The 21,846-nt window shown below is 44.0% G+C and overlaps 1 protein-coding gene across 1 annotated transcript in view; it reads left to right on the top strand.

Annotated features, from left to right (window-relative positions):
- LOC308578007 (putative helicase senataxin) overlaps positions 1 to 21,846 on the top strand; it is a 138,843-nt gene that overhangs the window by 92,485 nt on the left and 24,512 nt on the right. The window contains exon 12 of the mRNA XM_081178312.1: positions 3,914 to 4,078. Within this exon, the coding sequence (XP_081034438.1) occupies positions 3,914 to 4,078 (165 nt within the window). The remainder of the gene's footprint in view (positions 1 to 3,913; positions 4,079 to 21,846) is intronic.

Genomic DNA, 21,846 nt, shown 5'->3' with positions numbered 1-21,846 from the left:
AGCCTAGCACCAAAGTTGGTCTTTAAAGATGAACAAGGAAGAATTTTGGCGATTGAAATACAATCACAAGGAGAAAAATTTTTGATAGTAGGAATCTATGCACCAAACGATGGAAAATCGGAATTTTACAAGAAGCTGCATGAGATAATGTTGGACTATATTGACTATACTAACATCATTTTGATGGGTGATATGAATGGAGTTGTCTCTACATACATGGATAAGTCACAAAATCAGAATTTGACCAAAGATGGCAGGCTTCCAAAGACTTTCTTTGAACTTACAGACAATATGGATTTGATTGATATCTGGAGGACAAAGAACCCTCTGGGTAAAGAAGGAACATTCTTTTCTGAGGCCCACCTATCGTGGACAAGAATCGACCAAATTTGGACATCTAGAGGACTGGCACCTAAGACAAAAAAAGTTGAGATCTGCCCTAAAACCTGCTCCGACCATAATGCCTTGAAAATAGACCTGAGACTTACACCAGCTGGATCCTTCAGATGGAGAATGAATGACTACCTGCTTAGAGATCAGGAGATTGTGAAGAAGGCCCAAAAAACATTGAAAGATTATTTTGAGATAAATTTGAATACTTCGGTGGAAAAGAAAACAATCTGGGACGCGAGTAAAGCTGTTATGAGAGGGTTTCTGATACAACAGAACACTATTAAGAAAAAACTCTGGAATGGTAAAAAGGATAAGATTTTGGAGAAGATAAGAGACGGAGAGAAAAAGTTGAGACTAAACCCAAAATCAAAAGAAGTTTTAAGAGAAATAAAATTCCATCAAGCACAATATGCCAAACTGATAAATCAAGAAATCGAATGGAAAATTAAACAGATGAAACAAAGATCATTTGAATCTGCAAATAAATGTGGGAAGCTGCTGGCATGGCAGCTGAAAAAGAGACAGAAATTGAACTTTGTTACCAATCTGGAGGTAGAAGGAGAATGTATTCAGAAACCAGAAGATATCAGAAAGTGTTTCCAGAGATATTTTAAAAAACTGTTTACTCAAGGACCCCAAGTAGAGACTGAGATAAAGAAGTTTCTAAAAAGTTATGGCCTGCAAAAATTAACACAAGATAAACAGACAGTCCTGAATTATAAAATAACACAACAGGAAATTGAAAGTGCCATTCAGAATTTGCAGTTAGGCAAATCTCCAGGTCCAGATGGACTTACCTCCAAATATTATAAGACACTGAAGGAATATTTGGCCCAGCCATTATTGGAGGTATGTAACCAAATTATGGAAGGGAAGGGGGCACCCGAATCGTGGAAAGAGGCATTCATCACTTTGATACCAAAACTGGAATCTGAAAAGACTCAACTTAGGAATTACCGTCCCATCTCACTCCTAAATGTGGATTACAAAATTTTTGCTGACATTCTAGCAAATAGACTGAAAAAAGTCTTAAATGAAATAATCCATAAAGACCAAGCAGGCTTTCTTCCCGGCAGGCATTTGTCTGAAAACACCAGGAACATTGTCGATGTTTTGGAGTTACTACAGACGAATTTGAACACGAAAGCAGTTTTGATTTTTATAGACGCCGAAAAAGCCTTTGACAATGTATCTTGGAAATTTATGAAGAAAAATTTGGAAGGGATGGGAGTGGGAAGGGCGTTCCAAAATGGTATTGAAGCAATATATTCAGAGCAAAAAGCTAAATTGATAGTAAACAATGTGGTGACAGAGGAGTTTAAAATTGAAAAAGGGACACGACAGGGATGCCCCCTATCACCCCTGTTATTTATTTCTGTCCTGGAGGTGTTGCTGAACCTGATTAGGAAGGACCAGCAGGTGGAAGGAATACAGGTCGGAGAAAAACAATATAAACTAAAGGCTTTTGCAGATGACTTGGTTTTGACATTACAGGAGCCAGAAGCTAGTGCAAAAAGAGCTTTAGAATTAATTTCTGAATTTGGTCGGGTGGCGGGATTCAAGTTGAACAAACAAAAAACTAAGGTTCTGGCAAAAAACTTGACACCTTCAGAAATAGATGGGTTCCAGAAGGAAACAGAACTAAACGTGGTAACAAAGGTGAAATACCTGGGGGTTAACTTGACTGGGAGAAATTTGAATTTGTTTAAAGATAACTACGAAAAATGTTGGTCAGAAATTAAAAAGGATCTAGAAATTTGGTCAAGATTGAAACTTTCCTTGTTGGGAAGAATTGCAGCAGTTAAGATGAATGTATTGCCAAGAATGTTGTTTCTGTTTCAAACCCTTCAGATCGTGGACAGAGTGGAATGTTTTGGAAAGTGGCAGAAGGACATTGCGAAGTTTGTCTGGCAGGGCAAAAAGCCCCGAATAAAATTTAAGATACTAACAGATGCAAAGGAAAGAGGGGGGTTTGCCCTGCCGGACTTAAGATTATACTATGAAGCTGCATCCTTCTGCTGGATGAAGGATTGGTTTTTGTTAGAAAACACTGATGTCCTAGATCTGGAAGGGTTTAACAATGCTTTTGGGTGGCATGCATATTTGTGGTACGACAAGGTAAAGTCTCACAGATTGTTTAAAAACCATATTGTCAGGAAAGCTTTATTCATTGTCTGGACTAAATATAAGGACTTATTCGAAAACAAGACTCCGAGGTGGCTATCACCAATGGAGGCAAAGGCCCCAAAAAGACTTAACATGGAGGTTGGCTGGGCAAAATACTGTGAAATAATAGAAAAATGCGGAGATAATTGGAGACTGATGAGTTTAGAAAAATTAAAAAATAAGGTGCGAGACTGGTTACATTATGCCCAAATCCAAGAGGTTTTTAAAAAAGACAAAAAAATTGGTTTCCAGGTGGAAAAATCAAAATTAGAGACAGAATTACTTGAACCTAAGACGAAAGTGCTTTCAAGAATGTATAATCTGTTGCTGAAATGGAATACTCAAGACGAGATAGTTAAATCAGCTATGATAAAATGGGCACAAGACATTGGATACAACATTATGTCTGAAGACTGGGAAAGGTTATGGACCACCGGTATGAAATTCACGGCATGTAGTGCCTTAAAAGAAAACATTATGAAAATGGTATACAGGTGGTACATGACCCCAGTCAAACTTGGAAAGATATACCATTTGTCTGACAATAAATGTTGGAAATGTAAGGAGGCTGAAGGAACATTCTTTCACCTCTGGTGGACATGCCCGAGGGTGAAGGCTTTTTGGGGAATGATTTACAATGAGTTGAAAAAGGTGTTTAAGTACACCTTTCAGAAGAAACCAGAGGCCTTCCTCCTGGGCATGGTGGGCCAGAGAGTGTCAAAAAAAGATAGAACTTTCTTTCTATATGCAACTACAGCAGCAAGAATCCTTATAGCCAAATATTGGAAGGCACACGAGTTACCCACGCTGGAAGAATGGCATTCGCAGCTGATGGACTACATGGAATTAGCCGAAATGACCGGCAGAATCCGAGATCTGGGAGAAGAGACAGTGGAAGAGGATTGGAAAAAATTTAAGGACTATTTACAAAAACATTATAAGTTATATGAATGTTGAGAATTTGCTAAGTTTTTGGGAAAAACATGCTTCAGCATCGAGATTGGTAAAGGAGGGAAATTAAGTTATGAATTTAAAAAGTATAAATTATAGACTATACAACTAAATGAAAATACAAAAACACATAAAATAAGGTATCAAATTGCTGTTTATTTTTATTGAAAAGAAAGCAGGGGATGGAAGATTTGGGGAAGTCCAGTTGATTATGAACATTAATTTGGAAAAGTGAATTTTCTTTTACAATTCTTCTTTTTTCTGTAAAACCGCTTTTGTTGTGCTGTTGAAGATGTATTTGACCCTGGGAAAAAAGCAATAAAAAAAAATTATTAAAAAAAAACAAATACAAGGCCTTCAGCTCATCCCTTTCTCCCTCCCCTTCTATTTCTTTCTTGTTCAGTTCCTTCATTAATCTCCAGGAAGTTAAGCTGGTAATAGAATTAATGAAGTTAATTAAGAGCAAAAAGAGAGACATCAGCTTTCGCAACATTGGGATCATCACCCCATGCAGTGCTCAGAAAAGAAGGATCCTGAGCCAGCTGGAGAAAGAATTTGGAGAAAATAGGTAAGAATTTCACAAGCCTTGAACGGCATTAAAATCCCTTTAACTGGGCCTCTTGATTCAGCAGAGTGTCAGTCAAGTTACTGGAGGTGAAGTTTACTCTCAATTGAATCATGATTAAGTTGTTGAAATACTGCATTCAGTGTGCAATAGGCTCTCCAGATGCTGCTGGACTTCAGCTCCCATCAGTCCCAGGCAGTATGGCCTGTTGGCAGCGATGATGCGGGATACCGTCCAGCATCATCTGGAGGACCATGGGTTTCTCATTCCTGGTGTACAAAAGCACTGTAAGTATCCCCCCTGTCTTCCTCCAAAAGTGATGTCGCTTGTGAGGCCTTGCATGCTGCTGCAGTACATCCCAAGCAAATGAGACTACGCTTGTGCGTAGTCATCCCTTGTTAGCCTTATCTCTCACTTCCCTGAACTTATTATTTAATGAAATAAAAACTTCCCTCTGTTGTTTCCCTGTTGCTAAAATGTACGGTACATTGTTGGTTCCCTGGGGCAGGGATCTTCCTTATTTGTTGATGGTAGTCGGTAAAGCGTCTGTATACTGATAGCTCAGCACAATATCCCTGTGGGATGTAATCCATTGGTGCAGTCAAATGCAACATTCCTTATTTCCCTAGCGTGGGCACAGGCAGGGGGACATCCAGTCAGGGTAACGTCCTCTTCCACTGGTGTGGAGCATCCCTCCCCTGCATGTGACCTAGGAGATGGGCATCGCTCTGGCTGACTCCATAAAAGTGCCGAGTCATGCAGCCATTTTCTCAGTCTTGTTTGTCTTGCTTCACTTGCTTTCTATTCTCTTGTTTATCTTTTATAAACAAACAAACACAACAAACATAAATCATAGCCTTATTGAAAATTACACTTATTAACTTTGTTAAGTGACTTCCTCGCTTCCCCTTGGTTGAATTTCATTGCATGTCCTTTTAACGGTTTTCCAAATCCCAATTCTTATGAAATTTAACTTCAACATTAACATCCTTAGATCCTAACTGTAATGGGATGATTAGCTGCTTGTGCGTAAAATCGTGCTCCCTCAGAGTTTGTGCGGCTCCACAAACCTCTGTGTGTGACAGAGCTCCTCAAACATGTCTGCTCTAGTCACTCGTAGAGTCTGACAGTGGCTGTCTGCGGAAGCGCTTCCAGCAAAGAAGCTCCTTAACGGAAACGCGTCTCCTGGACTCACGGCGTGACAGTTTCCGGCGAGGTGTGTGTCTCCCTATGGGAGACTCAGATACCTCCCCACTGTTCTCGCTGGAAGCGTCTCCGAGCCCTCCCTCCTGCTCGCATTCCCTCAGAGATCCACTCCTCCCCCTGCTGGTTCCTGCTTCAGCTGTTGAGTCTCTTTCTTCCTCCCTGAGCCCCTCCACCACCTGATGCTCCGATGGCAGTTCCCTGACATCCACCTCCCCTCCAGGGCCCCCCTCACCCCCTCCCATTTCCTCTCCTCTGGGAGGTGAAGGGTTAAAACCCCGAAAAGAATCTTCTTCATCTTCAGACGTCTCGAACAATTCCCTCCATCGATCGCCGTCCTGGCTCGCTGAATCCTCCGCCTCTTCGGAATCTGTGAACCCCTCCAACTCCTCTTCTTCGTCGGTGGTGGCAAAGTATTTCCTCCGGAACCTCGCTACAGGCTGAGGTTTACGTGGGAACCTCTGATGAAAAGTTTCTATTAAAACTTCGTCATTGACATCCTCTGCCCTAACCCAGGTGTTTTCCGACTCCGGTTCCCCTTCCCACATTACCAAATACTCTACTTGATCTCCCTTCCACCTGGAATCGAGGATCTCCGCTACATGGTAGCTGTGTTCCTTCTCCTCCATTGCTGGCCCCCTAGTGACCCTCCCTTCTCTGTCCCCTTTATACGGTGACAGCAACGACCTGTGGAAAACTGGGTGCAGCTTCATGTGGTTCGGTAACCGGAGTCTGAAAGCCACTGGGTTGACCTGCTGCATGACTTCAAATGGGCCCAGCCTTTTGGGTCTTAACTTCTTACAACCCCCTTTGAATGGCAACCCTTGGGTTGACAGCCACACCTGGTCCCCCACCCTAATGCTTTCACCTTCCCTTCTGTTTTTGTCTGCCTGCCTCTTATATTCCTCCTTAGCCCTGTTTAAGTTGAGTTGGAGCTGGCGATGGATCGCTTCCATTTCTTCAACGAACTGTTCTGCAGCTGGAACGCTCCAGTTCTCCCCTTCCCCCCCTGGGAAGGCTCTGGGATGGCACCCGTGATTAGCCAAAAAGGGGCTCATCCCCGTGGACACGTTCTCTGCATTGTTGTAGGCAAATTCTGCCAACGCCAGCTTCTCCACCCAATCATTCTCTCTGTCATTCACATAACACCTCAAATATTGCTGGAGAACACCATTAGCTCTTTCCGCCTGCCCGTTGGTTTCTGGATGACGGGCCGTTGAGAAATTAACCTCTACATGCAGTAAGCTCACGAGCTTCCTCCAGAACCTGGAAGTAAATTGTTTCCCTCAGTCTGAAACCACCCTCAAGGGGGCGCCATGCAACCTAAACACATTTTCTACAAACAATTTAGCTGTTTCTTCTGCTGTGACCGCATGTGAGCAGGCTATAAAGTGGGCCATTTTAGTTAATAGGTCTACCACAACCATGATGGCTGTTTTCCCTCTAGACCTTGGCAGATCAGTCATGAAATCTATTGCCACTGCTTCCCACGGTCTTTCAGGTGTGGGTAGTGGTTCTAATAAACCTGCCGGTGCCCGCCTCTCCCCCTTGGCTCGTTGGCATTGTTCACACCCTCTCACATACTCCCGCACATCTTCCCTGACCTTGGGCCACCAAAATTCCCTGGTAACCAGCCACATGGTTTTGTGTTGCCCAAAATGCCCTGCTGTGGGGCTATCGTGCAGTTGCTTGAGTACCTTCTCCCTCAATTCCCCTTCGGGTATATATAACGCTCCCTTGTAGTACAATGCCCCGTTTCTCTCCTCAAAACCCCCGGGTTTGTCTCCCTCCCTCCTGAGACCCCTGAGTTTGTCCTGGGCGTATTCATCATGCACCGTTCCCTCTACCAATTCCCTTTGCCCCACCAATGCCGCCCCACACACCCAGCGGTCCTCTGGAATGACATGGGTCTCTTCGGGTGCTCCCTCCCCCTCCAAATATTCAGGTTTGCGTGAGAGAGCGTCCGCCCTAACGTTCTCTGGGCCTGGCACGTAACAAATCTCAAAGTTAAATTTGGAGAACTCCTGGGCCCATCTCAACTGCCGTTGGTTGAGCACTCGCGCAGTTCTCCAATACTCTAGATTCTTATGGTCCGTGCACACTTGCACCTTATGTTGTGCACCAATTAGCAGGTGCCTCCATTTCCGGAAAGCCTCATGAATAGCAAGAAGTTCCCGGTCGTACACCGTGTAGTTCCTCTCGGATTTGTTCAGCTTTCGCGAAAAGAAGGCACACGGTCGCCACTCTGACTCCTCCTTCCCCGGCTGCAGAAGAAGAAGCACCGCCCCTATGGCTCTGTCAGATGCGTCTGTTTCGACCCTCAGCTTCTTTTGTAAGTCCACATGCAGAAGTTGTTCTTCAGAGGCGAAGGCCCTTTTCAGTTCCTCAAACGCTCGCTCCGCCTCCGCCGTCCATACAAACTTCTTTTTACTGCTGAGACAGTCCGTAATGGGCGCCGTCAGGTGGGCGAAGTTTCGGATGAACTTACGATAAAAGTTTCCAAACCCTAGGAACCTCTGCACATCCTTCTTGGTTTTGGGTGTTTTCCATTCCAGCACTGCCTGCACCTTGCCGGGATCCATGGCCAATCCCTTGTCTGACAGGCGGTACCCCAGGAATTCCACCTCCTTGGTATGAAACTGACACTTCTCCAGTTTCACCCACAGCCTGTTGGCTTGCAGCCTGCTCAACACTTCTCTGACGTCTCTCACATGTTGCTCCTCATTCTCCGAATACACCAACACATCATCTAGGAAGGCAACGCAATTCTTGTAGAGCAAAGGACCCAGTACGTGGTTCATAAAAGATTGAAAGCACGCTGAGCCTGCTTGTAATCCAAAAGGCATAACGAGATATTCAAATGCCCCCAAAGGGGTGAACATGGTGGTTTTCCATTCATCCCCTTTCCTTATACGTATCAGGTTGTACGCCCCCCTTAGATCCAGCTTTGTAAAAATCTTTCCCTTCCTCACCCTGGTCAAAATATCATCAATCCTGGGCATAGGGAAAGCCACTGGTTCTGTCACTGCATTTAACCGCCTGAAATCACATACAAGTCTCGGCTTGTCCGTGTGCTTTTTATCCACAAAAAACACTGGGCTACCCCCCGCTGCTTTGGACTCTCTGATGAAGCCTCTCTTCAGGTTCTTGTCAATGAACTCTCGCAACTCCTGCATTTCTCTGTCTGACATGGCATACAACTTGCCCACAGGAAGCTGTGCTCCAGGGAGTAAATTGATCTGGCAATCAAAGGGCCTATGCGGGGGTAGTTGGTCAGCTTCCTTCTCGCTGAACACGTCGCTGAGATCTGCATACTGTGGTGGTACCTTCACCTTCTCCATTACTTCAGTCCCTGCTAGGGTGGCTTGGGCCCCTGCTGAACCCTTTTCCCCTTTGCAGTGTTCTAAGCAATGTGCTGAACCAAAGGAAACCACTCTTTGATGCCAGCCCACCAGCGGATCATGTAGCGCTAGCCAGCTCATTCCCAAAATAATGGGAGCGCCTCCCAAGGTGGCCACATTAAACGCTATCAGTTCTGTGTGCCTTGCCACCCTCATTATCATTGGGACGGTCTGCAAGCTGACTCCTCCTCCCAACAACTCCCTGCCATCGATCGTGGTCACCTGCAGGGGGTTGCTTAAAGGGATCGTCTGTATCTGGTGTTCAGCAGCAAACTCCTTGCTCATAAAATTGCAGGAGCTGCCTGAGTCCAACAGCGCCTTTATTTTTAGGGGGTGTCCATTTTGCAGCTCTAGCGACACTTCAATCACTAGAGCAGGTTGAGGAGCTTCTGGCACGGGCACTTTCACTGCTCTTTGGCCTGGCTGCAGTGCCCCGACTGTGGCAACCAGGCGTTGGCTTTTACCTGCTCTGTTTCTCCCTGCTCTCCTCCCTCAACAGCTCCCACCATCCCTTGCCATTCCTTCCTCTGGGGGCAGACTCTGGCAAAGTGGCCTGGCTGTTGGCAGAGATAGCATTTCCGGGCGCCCTTTCCCTCCTTCTTAGCCCCCTCACTGGGTTTTGAAAATGCGCGCGCGCGCGCTGTTCCGATTTCCATCGGCTCTGCCGGCGGGAAAGCTGGCTCAGGAATGTCTGGAATGCGGAACTCCTTCCAACGTTCCCCTCTCCCTTCCCGCCTCTCCAAGGCTCTTGCCTCCTGACGCGCTCCTATGGTCAGCGCAGATTTGGTCAGCTGATCCATAGACACCGCCCTGGGGCTCCGGGACAGCTCGTCTTTCACAGCCGAAGAAAGACCTTCTTCAAATAGCATCTGAATGGGTGCCGCCGATAAATCCCAACCCAATCTGTGAACCAGCATGGTAAACTCAGTCCAGTACTCACGGACAGATCGGCTTCCCTGCTTGCAAGCCATTAGCTGTCTGCGCACCACCCCTTCCTCAATATCGCTGGAAAACATGATATCCATTGCACGAAAGAACTTCATCGTGTCCTTTAGGACGTCGTTGTGCGTTGCCATTAGGGGTCGAACCCAGTCCCGCGCCCCTTTCTCAAGATGCCCAATTACGAAAGCAACTCGCGATTCCTCATCAGGGAACTCATCAAACTGCACATTAATGGCATATTGCATCTCTGTCCTAAAGGCATGGTAATCCTTGGGGTCCCCCCCAAACTTCTGCACCAATCCTGGTACCTTTCTGGGGAATTGAGTGGCTCTCCCCTTCTTGTCTGCATCCTGAGCCCTTCTCTCCTCAAGCCTCGCCGTCTGCAGCGCAAGTTGGACTTCCAACGCTCGGTATCTTTCTTCCAAGCTTGGACCAGCTCCAACCCCTGCTCCTCCGGTTCCGGCTGGGTCGCTCATGATGCTTTCTCCTGCACAGGCAGCGTACAGAGACTGTCAGACTGCTGTAATGGGATGATTAGCTGCTTGTGCGTAAAATCGTGCTCCCTCAGAGTTTGTGCGGCTCCACAAACCTCTGTGTGTGACAGAGCTCCTCAAACATGTCTGCTCTAGTCACTCGTAGAGTCTGACAGTGGCTGTCTGCGGAAGCGCTTCCAGCAAAGAAGCTCCTTAACGGAAACGCGTCTCCTGGACTCACGGCGTGACAGTTTCCGGCGAGGTGTGTGTCTCCCTATGGGAGACTCAGATACCTCCCCACTGTTCTCGCTGGAAGCGTCTCCGAGCCCTCCCTCCTGCTCGCATTCCCTCAGAGATCCACTCCTCCCCCTGCTGGTTCCTGCTTCAGCTGTTGAGTCTCTTTCTTCCTCCCTGAGCCCCTCCACCACCTGATGCTCCGATGGCAGTTCCCTGACACTAACCTTATGGAATTAAACATATTAATTCATCACTTAACATAAATAAAATCCTAAGCCAATCAAGTATCTGTAAGCTGTTTTCAGTTAATTTAACTTAACAAATTTAACTAGATAATCATTAAATTTAATCCACTCTTCCTGATACTCCTCCTCCTTCTGGTCGCAGACTCTTCCGGTTAGGTTGGCTAGCTCCGAAAAATCCATCATCTTCATCTGCCATTCTTCTATCATTGGTAATTCTTGGGTTTTCCACTTTTTAGCTAACAAAATACGAGCAGCAGTTGTGGCATACAAAAATAATTTAACATCTTTCTTGGGCAATTCCAAACCTGTTATTCCAAGAAGAAAGGCCTCTGGTTTCTTTATAAATGTATATTTCAACATTTTTTTCAATTCATTATAAATCTTTTCCCAGAAGTCTTTCACCTTGGGACAGGTCCACCACATATGATAAAAGGTTCCTTTCTTTTCTTTACATTTCCAACATATATTGTCACAATTATGATATATCTTTGCTAATTTTACAGGAGTCAAATACCATCTATACATCATTTTCATTATATTTTCCTTTACATGCGGTGAACTTGACCCCTTTCTTCCACAATCTTTCCCAGTCCTCAAACATTATATTATTTTCTTCATCTCTTGCCCAATCTATCACCACAGATTTAACTTGTTCATCTTTTGTGTGCCACTCCAACAATAGCTTGTACATTTTAGATAAATTTTTATCTTTAGTATCCAACAACTCGGTCTCCAACTTAGATTTTTCATAAGCAAAACCATTTTTCTTATCCAATTTATACAATTCATTGATCTGGTGGTAATGTAACCAGTTTAGCTTATCTTTAACTTGATCAAATGGTTTTAATTTGTAACCTCCTTCTTCTATTAATAAATCATAATATCTCAACCATTTGGTGTCCATATTTAGTTTTTTTCTGGGCCTTTGCCTTCATTGGTGAAAGCCATCTGGGCGTCTTTCTTTCTAAGAGTTCTTTATATTTTATACAAACATTATACAACGATTTCCTAATTGCATGGTTTTTAAATGCATTATGGGCCTTTACCTTGTCATACCATAAATATGCATGCCAACCGAACACATTGTTGAATCCCTCCAAATCTAATAGATCTGTGTCTTCTAGGTGCATCCATTCTTTAATCCAGCAAAGTGCAGCAGCTTCAAAATAGATTTTTAAATCTGGCGGGGAAAATCCCCCTCTTTCTTTAGAATCCGTAACTAATTTATATTTAATTCTGGGTTTCCTCCCCTGCCAGATAAATCTAGAGAGTGCTTTCTGCCATTCTTTAAAGCATTTTGCATATTATCTATAATTGGGAGGGCTTGAAACAGGAAGAGCATCTTTGGCAGCACATTCATCTTAATCACAGAAATCCAGCCCATTAATGACCATTTTAAATGTGACCATATCTCCAAATCTCTCTTAATTTCATTCCATAATTTCTCATAATTATCTTTGTACAAGTTCAGATTTTTCCCAGACAGGTTCACGCCCAAATATTTAACATTTTTCACAAAATCTAGGCCCGTTTTTTCTTGTAATAGTTTTCTTTCTTCATTATCCAGATTTTTCTCAATTACTTTGGTCTTGCTCTTGTTTAATTTAAATCCTGCTACCTGACCAAACTCTTGTATCAGCTCCAGTGCTTTGACTGCACTGGAATCTGGATCTTGTAATGTCAGAACTAGATCATCAGCAAAGGCTTTTAATGTATATTGTTTTGAACCTACTGTAATACCTTTGACTTGTTCATCTTTTCTAATCATAGACCTCCAGGACTGAAATAAACAGCAGAGGGGAAAGTGGGCACCCTTGCCTGGTTCCTTTCTCAATTCTAATTTCCTCTGAAACCACATTATTTACAATAATTTTGGCTTTTTGTTCTAGATAGATCGCTTTAATACCATTTAAAAAATCATGACCTATCCCCATACTCTCTAAATTATGTAACATAAAACTCCAAGAAACATTGTCAAAGGCTTTCTCTGCATCAATAAACATTAACATTGCTTTACAACTCTCTTGCTTCTAACTTTTCCAAAATATCTACATTTCTAATGTTGTCTTTCATATGTCTTCCAGGCAGAAATCCTGCCTGGTCTTTATGAATATACTCAGATAAAACCTTATTTAGCCTGTTGGCCAGTACGTTTGCAAAAATTTTATAATCCACATTGAGTAGGGAGATTGGTCAGTAGTTTTTAACATTGGATCTATCTTGACCCTGTTTAGGAATCAGAGTAATATAAGCTTGCTTCCAGGTTTCAGGTGCTTTGCCCGCTCCCAAAATCGAATTAGATACTTCTATCAGAGGTTGAATGAGCCAGTCTTTCAATGTCTTATAATATTTCACTGACAGACCATCAGGTCCTGGTGTCTTTCCAAGTTGCATTGAATTAATTGCCTGTTCCACTTCCTGGTTTGTAATTAAACCTTTTAGTAGATTCTTTTTATCCTCCGGAATCTGTTGCAACCCATTAGTCTTTATAAATTGCTCGATTTTCCCTATATCTTCTTTATCCTTTTTATACAGTTGTTTATAATATTTGTAAAAGCATTTTCTAATGTCTGCAGGGTTCTCTACAGATTTTCCTTCTGCATCAATGTTTGTAATAGTACTTTCTTTTTGTCTCTTCTTTAGTTGCCAGGCTAATAATTTCCCATATTTATTTGCAGATTCAAAATTTCTTTGTCTCATCCTTCTTATCTTCCATTCAATTTCTTGATTTACTAACTGTGAATATTGAACCTGTAGGGCTTTAATTTCTTTTTGGATCTGCAAATTCTTTGGGTTTCCTCTAAGCTTCTTCTCTTTATCGTTTAGTTGTTCCATAATTTTATCTTTTGTCTCATTCTGTGACTTTCTCCTAATTGTGTTTTGTTGTATCAGAAACCCTCTCATTACCGCTTTGCTGGCCTCCGTTCCTTGATTCATATTAAGTTCAAAATAATCCTTTAGGGTTTTTTGGGCCTTATTAACAATTAATGAACTTCTCAACAGATCATCATTCAGTTGCCATCTGAAGGAGCCTCCCCAGGGCGTTTTCCAACAGGTTGCGGAACAACTCCAGGCACGCCTGGAGGATGCGGACCATTTGGATCCCTTCCATTTGCGATTCAGGCGTCATCATGGGACTGAAACTGCCTTGGTCGTGCTGGTTGATGAGCTTGCAGGGCAGCAGCTGAAGGAGGAGCAAAACGGTTTTCTTGTGTGTGTGTTTGTGGCTGATTAGCTGCTCTCCCTGTGCAAAGGTCAGAGGGGGCAGGGTTTCTGTTGAGTCAGGTGATTAGCTGTGGGAGGAGTTTATCAGAGCTTGCAGAGCTTGAGCGCACAGTTTGATCCATCTTTCAGATTTAGGGGAGCTAGTCTCAAACGTTTGTTGGGGGAGACCTAGGTTTTTTTGGGGGGGTTAATTGTCCTGTTTTCACGCTTTTTAAGATGGAGGGCCACTGTAGCCACCCCCAACGACACGTTTTCAAGATGGAGGGGGAGGGAACAGCTGCAGTCGCCTGCGGTTCCTGCGCAATGTTTGCCATCTTGCCAAAGGTTGCAGGCAGCTTTACCTGCAGCAATTGCATGTTGATTGCCCTTTTAAAAGACAAAGTCCAGCAACTGGAGGAACGTGTAGCTACGCTCCAAAGAATTAGAGAGCTGGAGCTCTTCTTGGAAGCAACAGAGCACACCGTCCCCACTAAGGAGGAGACAGGGGACTCCCCTGAGAAGGAGGATAGTTCACCAACACAGGAGCCAGATATATGGAGAAACGTGACTCAAATAAAGTAGGAGGCCCAGGGTTCACTCTGATTGTTTAGAAATACACAATCGCTTTGAGGTCCTCTCCCCTAGCATGGAAGACGAAGAGCAGACTCCATTTGAGGATCTCTCCCTCATTACAGTCAATCAGGTATATGAAGATGAGCAGCAAAGTCAGTCCTCAGGGAATGTGCAGGCGACCTTGGAACGGACAGCTCACGGAAGAACCCCGACCAAACCCAAGAGGAGGCGTGTAGTGGTGATAGGAGATTCCCTACTGAGGGGAACAGAAGCAGTGATCTGTGGGCCTGACAAGATGTCTCGGGAAGTGTGCTGTCTCCCCGGGGCTAAGATCCAAGATGTAACTGAACGACTGCAAGGAACCATAAAACCCACTGACAAATACCCCTTCCTCTTGGTTCATGTGGGAACCAATGACACTGCAAGCAATAGCCTCCAGAAGATCAAAAGAGACTACGAGGCTCTGGGCAGGAAATTGAAGCAATTAAATGCACAAATTGTCATCTCATCTGTCCTCCCAGTTGAACGACGTGGCCCAGGGAGAGAGGGAAAAATAGTGGAAGTGAACAGCTGGCTTCGCAAATGGTGTAAACAGGAACGGTTTGGATTCTTAGATCACGGACTGCAGTTTCTTGAAGATGGACTTCTGGCAAGCGATGGGCTGCACCTCACAAGGGTTGGAAGAAATGTTTTTCCAGAAATCTCAGAAACCTCATCAGGAGGGCTTTAAACTAACTAATGTGGGGGAGGGAGACAGTGCTCCTGAAGGTAGGAGTCTATCAATTGAAGATGATCATCCAAATGTCATAGACCAAATGGAGCAAACAGCACGCAGACCTAGTGGTGGGAGGAAAAAATCCTTAAATAAGAGACCCGGGGGAATGATTAATGGACTTCAATGTCTGTACACTAATGCGCAAAGCATGGGAAATAAACAAGATGAGCTTGAGCTCTTGGTACAGCAAACTAAATATGACATAATAGGCATCACTGAAACCTGGTGGGATAAGTCCCACGATTGGAATGTAATAATGGAGGGATACAATCTATTTCAGAGAAACAGACCAGACAAGAAAGGAGGAGAAGTGGCATTTTATATGTCAGGGATGTGTATACCTGTGAAGAGATCCAAGATTTAGAACCTCAAAGCCAAAGTGAGAGCATTTGGGTCAAAATTAAGGGAGAGAAGAATAACAGAGACCTCATTGTGGGAGTTTACTATAGATCCCCAAGCCAAACGGAGGACATAGATGATGCCTTCCTGGAACAGATGGCCAAGCATGCAAAAGGAAGGGAGATAGTAGTAATGGGGGACTTCAATTACCCGGATATTTGTTGGATGTCAAACTCAGCCAAGAGCATAAGGGCAAACAGATTCCTCACTGGCCTTGCAGGCAACTTCATTGTCCAGAAAGTGGGAGAAGCAACTCTAGGAAGGCACAAGTAAACCCCAGACAACCAATACTGGATTTTCTCTATAACATTGCTTTATTTATCAACAAACATGACAAGACAGGGAACATGCACTCAGTCATATACGCATCCATACTTCTCCCATACTCACCACTCTTCACTGAATGGGCCAGATTCAGTAAGAGTCACGGGTGACCAGATGCCAGCGCTGTCAAATGTCTGGCACGAAACTGAGGCTGGAGAGCTTTGTCATTTATACACCTAAGAGCATAAGGTCAAACAGATTCCTCACTGGCCTTGCAGACAACTTCATTGTCCAGAAAGTGGGAGAAGCAACAAGAGGAACAGCCATTTTAGATCTGGTCCTAACCAATGTTGATGACCTGGTTAGTGGGGTAGAAGTGGAAGGATCATTAGGCGTGAGTGATCATGCTCTTCTGAAGTTTACTATACAGCGGAAAGGAGCAGCCAAGCATACTAGGACTCAATTTCTTGACTTTAAGAAAGCCGACTTCATAAAACTTAGGGAAGTGCTGGGTGAGATCCCATGGACAGTAATACTAAAAGGAAAGGGAGTTCATGATGGCTGGGAGTTTGTTAAGAGGGAGATAGTAAAAGCACAACGTCAGGCAATACCAATGAGACGGAAACATGGAAGGTGCCTAAAGAAGCCAGGGTGGCTATCTAAAGAACTTTTAACTAAGTTAAGATTAAAAAAGGATGTGTGCAAAAAATGGAAAAGGGGGGAAACCACCAAAGAGGAATTCAAACAAATAGCCAGCACGTGTAGATACAAAGTCAGAAAAGCTAAAGCACAGAATGAACTCAGGCTTGCTAGAGAGGTTAACAGCAACAAAAAAGGCTTTTATGGGTATGTCCGTAGCAAAAGGAAGAACAAAGAAACAGTGGGGTGACTCAGAGGAGAGGATGGTGAAATGCAAACAGGGGACACAGAAAGGGCTGAACTCCTCAATGCCTTCTTTGCCTCAGTCTTCTCCGATAAAGAAAACAATGCCCGACCTGAAGAATTTGGAGCAAATGATTCAGCAGAGGAAACACAGCCCAGAATAACTAAGGAGATAGTACAAGAATACTTGGCTAGTTTAGATGTATTCAAGTCTCCAGGGCCAGATGAGCTGCATCCAAGAGTATTAAAAGAACTGGCAGATGTGATCTCAGAACCACTGGCAGTCATCTTTGAGAATTCCTGGAGAACAGGCGAAGTCCCGGCAGACTGGAGGAGGGCAAATGTTGTCCCTATTTTCAAAAAGGGGAAAAGAGAGGACCCAAATAATTACCGCCCAGTCAGTCTGACATCAATACCAGGGAAGATTCTGGAGCAGATCATTAAGCAAACAGTCTGTGAGCACCTAGAAAGGAATGCTGTGATCACCAATAGTCAGCATGGATTTCTGAAAAATAAGTCCTGTCAGACTAACCTGATCTCGTTTTTTGACAGAATTACAAGCCTGGTAGATGAAGGGAACGCAGTGGATGTAGCCTACCTTGATTTCACCAAGGCATTTGACAAGGTGCCCCATGATATTCTTGTAAAGAAGCTGGTAAAATGCGGTCTTGACTATGCTACCACTCAGTGGATTTGTAACTGGCTGACTGACCGAACCCAAAGGGTGCTCATCAATAGTTCCTCTTCATCCTGGAGAAGAGTGACTAGTGGGGTGCCACAGGGTTCTGTCTTGGGCCCGGTCTTATTCAACATCTTTATCAACGACTTGGATGATGGACTCAAGGGCATCCTGAGCAAATTTGCAGATGACACCAAACTGGGAGGGGTGGCTAACACCCCAGAGGACAGGATCACACTTCAAAACGACCTTGACAGATTAGAGAACTGGGCCAAAACAAACAAGATGAATTTTAACAGGGAGAAATGTAAAGTATTGCACTTGAGCAAAAAAAAAATGAGAGGCACAAATACAAGATGGGGGACACCTGGCTTGAGAGCAGTACATGTGAAAAGGATCTAGGAGTCTTGGTTGACCACAAACTTGACATGAGCCAACAGTGTGACGCGGCAGCTAAAAAAGCCAATGCAATTCTGGGCTGCATCAATAGGAGTATAGCATCTAGATCAAGGGAAGTAATAGTGCCACTGTATTCTGCTCTGGTCAGACCTCACCTGGAGTACTGTGTCCAGTTCTGGGCACCACAATTCAAGAAGGACACTGATAAACTGGAACGTGTCCAGAGGAGGGCAACCAAAATGGTCAAAGGCCTGGAAACGATGCCTTATGAGTTACGGCTAAGGGAGCTGGGCATGTTTAGCCTGGATAAGAGGAGGTTAAGGGGTGATATGATAGCCATGTTCAAATATATAAAAGGATGTCACATAGAGGAGGGAGAAAGGTTGTTTTCTGCTGCTCCAGAGAAGCGGACACGGAGCAATGGATCCAAACTACAAGAAAGAAGATTCCACCTAAAACATTAGGAAGAACTTCCTGACAGTAAGAGCTGTTTGACAGTGGAATTTGCTGCCAAGGAGTGTGGTGGAGTCTCCTACTTTGGAGGTCTTTAAGCAGAGGCTTGACAACCATATGTCAGGAGTGCTCTGACGGTGTTTCCTGCTTGGCAGGGGGTTGGACTCGATGGCCCTTGTGGTCTATTCCAACTCTATGATTCTATGATTCTATCTCCGGTGGGCTAGGGACAGAGGTGAAAGCTGTTTCCTAGTTCTCCTGGATCTCTCAGCGGCCTTTGACACCATCAACCACGACATCCTTCTGGACCGTCTAGAGGGGGTGGGAGCTGGGGGCACTGTTAGACAGTGATTCCTCTCCTTCCTCCTGGGCCGTGTTCAGAAAGTGGAGTTAGGGGATGGATGTTCGGACCCCTGGGCTCTCACTTCTGAGGTGCCTCAGGGTTCCGTCCTCTCCCCCATGTTTTCTAACATGTATCTGAAGCCTCTGGGAGAGATCATCAGGGGGTTTGGTCTATGTGTTCATCAGTATGCGAATGTTACCCAGCTCTACCTCTCTTCCAAATCAGAACCAGTGAAGGCAGCGAAGGTCTTGTGTGAGTGTCTGGAGGTGGTTGCAGGATGGGTGGCGGCTAACAGATTGAGGCTGAATCCTGACAAGACAGAAGTACTGTTTTGGGGGGGACAGGGGGCAGGTGGGTGTGGAGGACTCCCTGGTTTTGAATGGGGCAACTGTGCCCCTGAAGGACCAGATGCGCAGCCTGGGAGTCATTTTGAACTCACAGCTGTCCATGGAGGCGTCGGTCAATTTTGTGTCCAGGGCCGCTGTCTACCAACTCCACCTGGTACGCAGGCTGAGACCCTACCTGCCCGCGGACTGTCTCACCAGTGTGGTGCATGCTCTGGTTATCTCCCGCTTGAACTATTGCAATACCCTCGGCTACCTTTGAAGGTGACCCGGAAACTGCAATTAATCCAGAATGCGGCAGCTAGACTGGTGACTGGTAGTGGCCGCCAGGAGCATATAACACCAGTCTCTTTTTCTTTCTTTCTTTTTTGAATTTTTTTTATTAACAATTTCAACATAGCAAATTATCAAAACAAATCATCTTCCTTATTCCCCCCCCCCATTTTTCCCCTCCCACCTTCCCAACAAACCCTCCCTCACTCCCTCACCCCTACGACTTCCCTCAGCTCCTCTCTGATTTCTCATCCAGTGTTAACTTTTGCATATTATAAAACTGTATACATCCTTATATTATCTATCTTCTATGTTATCCCTCAATAAATTTGTGTATGTTTATTCAAAACCTGCCAGGGAGTCCAATTCATTTTGTTGTTTTTTTAAGTAATTTGTAAAAGGTTCCCATTCTTCTTTGAAGTCACAGTTGTCCTTGTCTCGTAGTTTGCATGTCAATTTCGCCAGTTCTGCATAGTTCATCAGTTTCTCTTGCCACTGGTCTTTTGTCAGGATTTCCTCATTCTTCCATCCTTGTGCAATCAAGACTCTTGCCGCTGTTGTCACATACATAAATAAGTTATTTCTTTTCATTGGCAGGTCTTTCCCTACAATCCTTAACAAAAGTGCTTCTGGTTTTTTTACAAATGTTAATTTAAACCTTTTCTTCAACTCATTATATATCATTTCCCCAAAATTTTTAATTTCTCTACATTCCCACCGCATTTGGTAAAAAGTCCCTTCTATTTCTTTACACTTCCAGCATACATTTGACCCGGTTTTATACATTCCTGCAATCTGTACTGGTGTTATATACCATCTATACATCACTTTCATACAATTTTCTTTCAAAAGAGAACAGTCTGTAAATTTTAAATCTATTCTCCACAATTTAACCCAATCTTCAAATTGTATATTATGTCCTATATCTTGTGCCCATTTGATCATGACCGATTTCACCTCATCTTTTGTTTCCCATTCTAGCAGAATACTATATGCACCGTTCAGCAACTTCACTTTTCCTTCTATCACTTCCTTTTGAAATCTAGATGTAGTATAACTAAATCCTTTCTTGTTGTCTTCTTTGTATATCTTGTGTAATTGCCTGTAATGTAACCAACTCTGAAAATGATCTTTTATTTCCTCATACTCTTTTAGCTTCCATTTTCCTTCTCGGTCCTTTAGTAAATCACTGTATGTAAGCCATTTTCCTTTTTTACCAAGTGGCTTGAGCAGCAAAGCTTCAAGTGGTGAGAGCCACCAAGGTGTCTTCTGTTCTATTAAATCTATATATCTCTCCCAAACCCTCATTAATGATTTCCTAATTATATGATTATAAAATCCTTTGTGTACTTTTCCTTCCCCATACCATAGATATGCATGCCATCCGAATTTATTATCATGACCTTCCAAATCCAATGCTTCTTGCTTTTCCAGCTTTATCCAGTCCCTAATCCATACCAAACATGCAGCCTCATAATACAATTTAAGGTATGGGAGGGCAGGCCAAACCGCCTCTTTCTTTTGTATCTGTAAGTAACTTATACTTTATCCTTGGCCTTTCCCCCCCCCCCCCGATAAACTTTGAAATTTCCTTCTGCCATTTTTTAAGGCAATCATCTTTTACCATTACTGGGACTGACTGGAACAGAAATAGCATTTTTGGCAAAACATTCATTTTTACCGCTACTATTTTTCCTAGCAGGGAGAAGTTCATTCTGCTCCATAATTCTAAATTTCTTTTTATCTCAAGCCACACTTCTTCATAATTATCTTTGTAAATATTTATGTTTCTTGATGTTAACCATATCCCTAAATATTTGACCTTCTTATGGATTTCTATCTCGATATTTTGCTCCAACTCTTTTTTCTCTTCTTCCTTCAAACTTTTGACTAATAATTTAGTTTTATTCCTATTTACTTTAAATCCTGCCACTTCCCCAAATTTTGAATCCTTTCTATAACTCCAGGGAGAGAATTTTTTGGACATATAACACCAGTCTTGAAAGACCTACATTGGCTCCCAGTATGTTTCCAATCACAATTCAAAGTGTTGGTGTTGACCTTTAAAGCCCTAAACGGCCTCGGCCCAGTATACCTGAAGGTGCATCTCCACCCCCATCGTTCAGCCCAGACACTGAGGTCCAGCTGCGAGGGCCTTCTGCCGGTTCCCTCACTGCAAGATGTGAGGTTACAGGGAACCAGGCAGAGGGCCTTCTCAGTGGTGGCACCTGCCCTGTGGAATGCCCTCCCATCAGATGTCAAGGAAATAAACAACTATCTGACTTTTAGAAGACATTTGAAGGCAGCCCTCTTTAGGGAAGTTTTTAATGTTTGATGTTTTATTCTGTTTTTAATCTGTTGGGAGCTGCCCAGAGTGGTGCCCATAATAATCTAATGCGACCCTGCAGAAACCAGGCTCCCTGGTTTACTGAGGAGCTCCGGAAAATGAAGCGGGACCTCAGACGGCTAGAGCGAGTATGGCAGGGTGCCTGCGGCGGAGCCTCAAGAACATCTTATAGGGTTTTTATGAAAACCTATGAGATGGCAGTGAAGGCCGCTAAGAAGTCCTACTTCTCGGCCTCCGTTGCATCCGCTAGCTCTCGCCCGGCGCAATTATTTAGTATAATTAGGTCTTTAACGTCCCTCGAGGGACAGCCAAATTTAAATAACAATTTGACACAC

This window comes from Podarcis bocagei, assembly GCF_964188305.1.
Source record: "Podarcis bocagei genome assembly, chromosome: W".
NCBI lineage: Eukaryota > Metazoa > Chordata > Lepidosauria > Squamata > Lacertidae > Podarcis > Podarcis bocagei.
The sequence above is the reverse complement of the archived record's forward strand: the minus strand, read 5'-3'. Positions and strand labels throughout refer to the sequence as shown.